The sequence below is a fragment of the Camelina sativa genome, chromosome 14 (genome assembly GCF_000633955.1).
Source record: "Camelina sativa cultivar DH55 chromosome 14, Cs, whole genome shotgun sequence".
Classification (NCBI taxonomy): Eukaryota; Viridiplantae; Streptophyta; class Magnoliopsida; order Brassicales; family Brassicaceae; genus Camelina; species Camelina sativa.
The window spans coordinates 9,975,516-9,981,515 of NC_025698.1; the positions used below are offsets into that span (position 1 = coordinate 9,975,516).

General features: G+C 37.0%; 3 protein-coding genes across 3 annotated transcripts in view; 2 read left to right on the top strand and 1 right to left on the bottom strand.

Annotated features, from left to right (window-relative positions):
* On the top strand, positions 820-2,305 carry LOC104740768 (WUSCHEL-related homeobox 14). Its single transcript, XM_010461460.2, has 2 exons — positions 820-1,043; positions 1,716-2,305. The coding sequence occupies exons 1-2, from the start codon at positions 887-889 to the stop codon at positions 2,150-2,152; spliced, it is 594 nt and encodes a 197-aa protein (XP_010459762.1). The 5' UTR covers positions 820-886; the 3' UTR covers positions 2,153-2,305.
* Positions 2,704-3,576, top strand: LOC104740769 (putative WUSCHEL-related homeobox 10). Its single transcript, XM_010461461.2, has 3 exons — positions 2,704-2,893; positions 3,007-3,390; positions 3,518-3,576. Exons 1-3 carry the CDS (start codon positions 2,737-2,739, stop codon positions 3,574-3,576), a joined length of 600 nt encoding a protein of 199 aa, XP_010459763.1. The 5' UTR covers positions 2,704-2,736.
* LOC104743419 (Fanconi anemia group J protein homolog) overlaps positions 3,683-6,000 on the bottom strand; it is a 15,269-nt gene continuing 12,951 nt past the window's right edge. The window contains exons 22-26 of the mRNA XM_010464506.1: positions 5,107-5,507; positions 4,631-4,815; positions 4,445-4,516; positions 4,114-4,236; positions 3,683-4,029 (exon numbers count right to left, since the gene is read on the bottom strand). Coding sequence (XP_010462808.1) covers positions 3,985-4,029; positions 4,114-4,236; positions 4,445-4,516; positions 4,631-4,815; positions 5,107-5,507 — 826 coding nt within the window. The 3' untranslated portion in view covers positions 3,683-3,984. The remainder of the gene's footprint in view (positions 4,030-4,113; positions 4,237-4,444; positions 4,517-4,630; positions 4,816-5,106; positions 5,508-6,000) is intronic.

Genomic DNA, 6,000 nt, shown 5'->3' on the forward strand with positions numbered 1-6,000 from the left:
TAGAAGAGTATCTCTGTGGATGTATTTACTTGGTTTTACTTGGTCATTGTTGACAAAAGTGAAGATTGAGAGTGAAATCCGCCTAATAGCAGCAGAATAGGGCATTCACACTTGTGTTTATACTTTATAATCAAAGAACCTTTTTGGTCAAATTCATACATTTTCTTCCTAATCAACAAAGAAAAATAAAAAATTAAAGCATGCTCTGCTTCCTTTTATTCTTAATAGTTTAATCATTAGTCATAAGTCACAACGATAACATTTTATATTCTGCTGTGATTAAGCCTTGCTTCCGGCTTTACCTAACCAATATATATAAAAGTAAGTAACATAGTTTGTATTCCTCTACGAGTACAACAAGCTACTGATGTAACAATACCTAGAATTAAGTAGGTTATTTTTCTATATAAGTTTCGTGTCTTATTATGTCATCAACACATAGGATTGAGATCATCTTAGATATTTTTGGATTAACAATTCTTTTTCTCTTATTTATCAAATGGTGGATAAATTGACCCGTAAAACTTGATTAAAATGTAGAGTTTCTAACACAACATAGTGAAAACACAGTTGACCAAAGTTTATCCTACTTATGACCATATAACCAATCTAAAATTTTCTAATTCGGGATTATAATCTTTTTTTTTCTTCTAAATACTTGTCATCTAATAAACTAGTAACTGAAAAAAGATATAAAACCGGTCTAATTGATCATTAGTCAAGAGATCTTTTGCAAAAAAAAGTGTTTTAATTTAACGGTAACAAATAAATTAAAGATCCACTTTATTCATAAACAAAAGAATATATAAATCATTTCACTTTCTCATTGTCTTCTTCATATAGTAAAAGAAAACTGAAAAGGAGAAAAGCAAAGTGATAAGAGGAGATGGAGAGAGAGATCCAAAACGATGCGTATAATGGGAGAGTGATGACGGAGGAGCAGATGGAGATTCTCCGTAAGCAGATCGCCGTTTACGCCGTTATTTGCGACCAGCTCGTCCTCCTCCACAACTCTCTCTCTTCTTACCATCCTTTCTCATCAGGTACACTTCTCCTTTAGCTCTCTTTCTATCTATATGAACACAGAAGTTTATGTGTGTTCTTTTGATTCACAGACTATCACTTTATATGTTTTTTAATATGTACGAATGACCATATGAACTTCTTCATAAACGGTAAAACAAGTGTTTCAAGAAGCAAGAATTTAAACGCAGCGTTTTGAGATGCAAACGTTGTTTCCAATCATAAACTTTAATCGTGGAGCTGCTAGCTTAGTGTAAGTGAAAACTGTGTTTGTGTTTGGTATACAACAACACACGAACTCAGACACACTTTTCTCAGTGTCCGCTGCATATATATATATATATATATATATAACCTTGAATTAAACTTTAAAATGATTTTGGACATTAGAAGAGAGTTTAGCAACCGCATAGCATTGATTAATTGCTAACTATATACTGATTAGTTGTTCAATATTCTTTTTAAAGTAATGCTATCTATAAAATATTGTCTTCTGATCGATCACCAAGAGTCTAAGCCTTAGACCTCACCTAACATTTTGAGTATAGTCAACTCTTGGTCGGTTTTGTAGAAGCTTAGCCTGAATAGAGTTAGCGTTTTTGTGGTTTTGATATAATACACATATTTGTACTCAAAAGAACCGTAAGGGTCACGTAACTGATATTTTTGGGTAATGAATTGAGAATAAAAAGGAATAAGGCCAATGGTCGGTGGATACTTTGATCAGATGGGGTCATCGTCAAGTTCTCATAGGATATCGAGTCGGCATCGATGGACTCCGACTTCGACGCAGCTTCAGATTCTTGAGAGCATTTACGAGGAAGGAAGCGGAACACCGAATCGACGGAGGATTAGAGAGATCGCGACAGAGCTGTCTGAACATGGACAGATCACGGAGACAAATGTCTACAACTGGTTTCAGAACCGGCGAGCTCGGTCCAAACGCAAGCAGCCTCAAACGACGACGACGACGGCTAATGGTCAAGCTGATGATGTGGCTGTGACAACGGAGGAGAGGAGAAGTTGTGGAGATTCTGGTGGATTAGAGTCTTATGAGCATATACTCTTCCCAAGTCCTGATTTAGGGATTGAGCACTTGTTGAGTATAGGGAAATTTCTGGAGAGTTAAATTCGTATAGATCACTGACATGGAGGCACGATGAAGATCCCTAGTCTCATCTATTTTATTCTCTCAATTTCCATAAAACAGAATTGTGTGTGTGTGTGTGTGTGTGTGTGACATTAACAAGAAGTCTTTTATTGTAATTTTGTGTTCCTCAAATTGATATATGCCAATATGATCAGAAATCAAAGTGATATCATCTACGGTTGATATATATTGGCCGGTATAGTGTGGAAACAATTTTGACAAAAACCGAACCTAGTTAATTATGACCATAGTTTTTTTCGTTGCTATTAAATTTTATTGTCATCTCAGAAAAGTCATATAAAATCGGATATTTGGTTATATGACCACAAAAATTATAATCTAATTCTACCAAATTATAATCCAATTATATCCTAAAATTACCTCAATTAACTTGGTAATTGAGAAAAAACAAATCGGACCAATTGATCCTATTCAATTAAATCTTTCCAAAAATGTGTTTGAGTCCAACGGTAACAAATAAACTAAAGATTTGTTTATGATTGTCGTCTTCTTCATCATATGATAGAAAGGAGAGAGGAGAAAGCAAATTTGTGAAAGAGGAGATGGAGCAAGGGAGCCTAAACGGTACGTATGATGGTAGAGTGATGACGGAGGAGCAGATGGAGACTCTCCGTAAGCAAATCGCCATTTACGCTATAATATGTGATCAGCTCGTCCTCCTACACAATTCTCTCCCTTCCTTCCCTCCTCTCTCATCAGGTAAGTACACACTTCTCTCTCATGAACTCCATAGTGGTATTTGGAAGAAACTTAAAAGGTCACGTAAAATGAATATTTATATTTTTATGGTAATGGTTTGAGAAATACACTAGGGATGAATATGATGGGAGGAGGATACTTTGATCCGATGGTGGCATCGTCAAGCGCTCATGGTATGTCTACTCGTCATCGATGGACTCCAACGTCGAAGCAACTTCAGATTCTTGAGAACATTTACAAGGAAGGAAGTGGAACACCAAATCCACGGAGGATTAAAGAGATTGCTACGGAGCTGTCTGAGCACGGACAAATCATGGAGAAAAATGTCTACAATTGGTTTCAAAACCGGCGAGCTCGGTCCAAACGAAAGCAGCCTCAGACGACAACTGTGACTGGTCCGACCGATGATGCGGCTGTGACGACTGAGGAGAGGAGTTATGGAGATTCTGGAGGGTTTGAGTCTTATGAGCATATACTCTTCCCTAGTCCTGATAGAGGTACTATATGATATTGAATTTCGTGTCTGAATCTCTCTAATGGTTCGGTCTGTTTTTGATGCCTACCGTATAAGGTTATATAATATAGAGCTAAAAACAACATGTGGTGAACATTTTGTGGTTTCAGGGATTGAGCATTTGTTGAGTAGGGAGAAGTTTATGGAGAACAAATTTCACACAGGCTGACGTGAAATAAAGACGAAGAACTCCTATTCTCTTTTCTCTGTTTTCACTAAACTAAACCAATTATTTGGTTGTCTCAATAAAAGAATACTATCTTTATGTATGAGAGTGAGCATTAACAAGTCTATTTATTTAGTGTAAAATTTGTTTTTCACGAATTTACATTTGACCTTCTACGTATTCACCATGAACAACGGGATTGCCACGACCTGGACATAAATTAAGTTCCGAACGAAGCTGGCCAAGTTTAGATGCAAAACCAATCTTTCTTCAGCCACATGATGACATGAGCAAAGTTCCTTGGTTCACATCTGCTTATGACAACTTGGTGCCGCTGGCTTTGCTGCATTGATTATCTCTCATTTTGAATCAGACCGGTTCTGCTCGCTGAGGTATGAAAACATCCTCTTTCTATGTCTTCTTGCTTGTTGGCAAATTGCGTTTTGGTAGTCTCAACTGCACATACATATACAAATGAGGTGTGGGATTAGACTAACGGTGTTAACAGAAACCAGAATGCATGTTATTATCTTTACAGACCTTTGATTTTGTAGTCCTCCAGCCTCCTGAATCTTGCTGCTGAATTGGGGAGTATGCAAATCTCTCTATTGACTCAAGCATATCACTTTTATCCACAGCTACATTAGTGTCAGCAAGAGGTTCCTACAATACCATTAGGTTATTAATATTTATTCATACAATGAAATTGATGCACAATAAGAATCTATACACCTGTGAAGCTTTGTCCTCGAAGCATTAAAATTATTTCAGTTCTATTTCAAAATATTTTGCATCTCCATTAATTCCAAACTGAAACCTCAAATTGCTTCTAAAGACTTAAGGGTATGTAAGTAGCAGATTACAAGAATACCTTGTGCTTTAAGGCCGTTTCCTTGCTTGCTGCATCATTCGTGACTTCTAGATGATCAGCAAAGAACAAAATCTGCAAACAAGTAAAATTAGATTTTGATATTAGCGAGAGCTCAAGACAATGAACCCAATCGTAAATGAGAGATACATAAGAACTCTAAGGAATCACCACTAAAGTAAAACTTACTTTACTCAAAAACTGGACATTTGATGAATCAGTAGCCATGACTTGCACTCCGAGACATGTGTTTGGGATACTGCAGAAAGGGCAACAGATAGTATTGAAAACACATCCATCTTGCTCGCACCAAATACCCTGACCTTTTGAGCCTTCAAATTTTCTGCAGAGTCTCTGATTAACTAATGAGCAATCTGTCATAATAATTGAAACACTTGTTGGCATTTCTGCAGCAGCAGTTCCTGATGTTTTTTTCAGAAGAGACAGCAAATACTTTTTGGACGACGAAGTCAACAAGCAATTGAGATAAGAGTCATTCTCAGGTAGACCTAATGGACTTTTGCAGAGCAAACAAGATAGCTGCACTTTCTGATTAACTTCTGGAAAAGAATATATGTTGTAGCTTTGGGATCTTGGTTCGGTACTCCCAAAACCAAACTCAATTCTTCTTGTTAAACTCGTGTGATCTGAGGGTCTTCTAGTACTAGGTGCATCACTGTTTTCGTCTTCAAGGTCAATGACAGGAGAGCTAGTAAACTTTCTTCTCTTCAAAGCCTGTGAATTAACGCTCATGTTGAAAGATGACTCTGCTTCTAGAGTCGAACTACGGATGTCACCGAAAGAATTTCCCTCAAGATTTGCTACTACGGACGACTCAGCTCCAAGTGGAGATTTTCTAAAATTTGGAGTAGATATATGCCGCTTTAATAATTGATCAGGAGACCTCGGAGATCTCAGACCTATTGCTGCTGGACTAGAGCTTTCATTCATTGAGCAAGAACATGGACTGGCTACTGATATCCCTTTGATCATACCAGAGGTCTCCTTGACAAAAGATGTTTCTGGATCTTCATCATTGTAGGTCACTGATGACACCTCGCAATACCTGCACATGACAGTTGTTAAGTCTTCTTAAAGATCTGCAAATATAAGCTTACAATCTGCAGTACTTCGATACAATGTTCACATCACATGCTAGTTTTTGTAGTTGAAGCTAACACTAACAAACATGCTACTTTGGAACACTCTTTAAGAATTAAACTTGAGATAGAAATGGTGCAAATCAAATATATCTAGATTTGTATAAAAAGAACTTGTCTGATATTGTTACCCAGTCTCAGGTTGGACACCGCACTCAAGATCAATAACGTCTTTGTAGCATTCAGCTTCCTCTTTAATTTGAATGAATGTCTGAGTAGAATGCCGTACAGATATCGAATCTTCAGCTATTTTTGGTTTCACATCTTTTTGATCCAAAAAGGCCTTGGTTTTGTTCATAAAAGGATATTTTGTATTCGAATCTGTGCGATCCTCCACGTCTACCACCTTCCTACCTGCGATATCCTGCGCACAAATTCATTATCAATAACAAAATGAAT

Bases quoted from the DNA above. Each gene is read 5' to 3' on its own strand.
- LOC104740768 (XM_010461460.2), top strand. From the start codon at position 887: ATGGAGAGAGAGATCCAAAACGATGCGTATAATGGGAGAGTGATGACG. The intron at 1,044-1,715 runs GTACACTTCTCC...GAGAATAAAAAG, and splicing joins TTACCATCCTTTCTCATCAG to GAATAAGGCCAATGGTCGGT.
- LOC104740769 (XM_010461461.2), top strand. From the start codon at position 2,737: ATGGAGCAAGGGAGCCTAAACGGTACGTATGATGGTAGAGTGATGACG. The intron at 2,894-3,006 runs GTAAGTACACAC...GAAATACACTAG, and splicing joins CTTCCCTCCTCTCTCATCAG to GGATGAATATGATGGGAGGA. The intron at 3,391-3,517 runs GTACTATATGAT...TTGTGGTTTCAG, and splicing joins CTTCCCTAGTCCTGATAGAG to GGATTGAGCATTTGTTGAGT.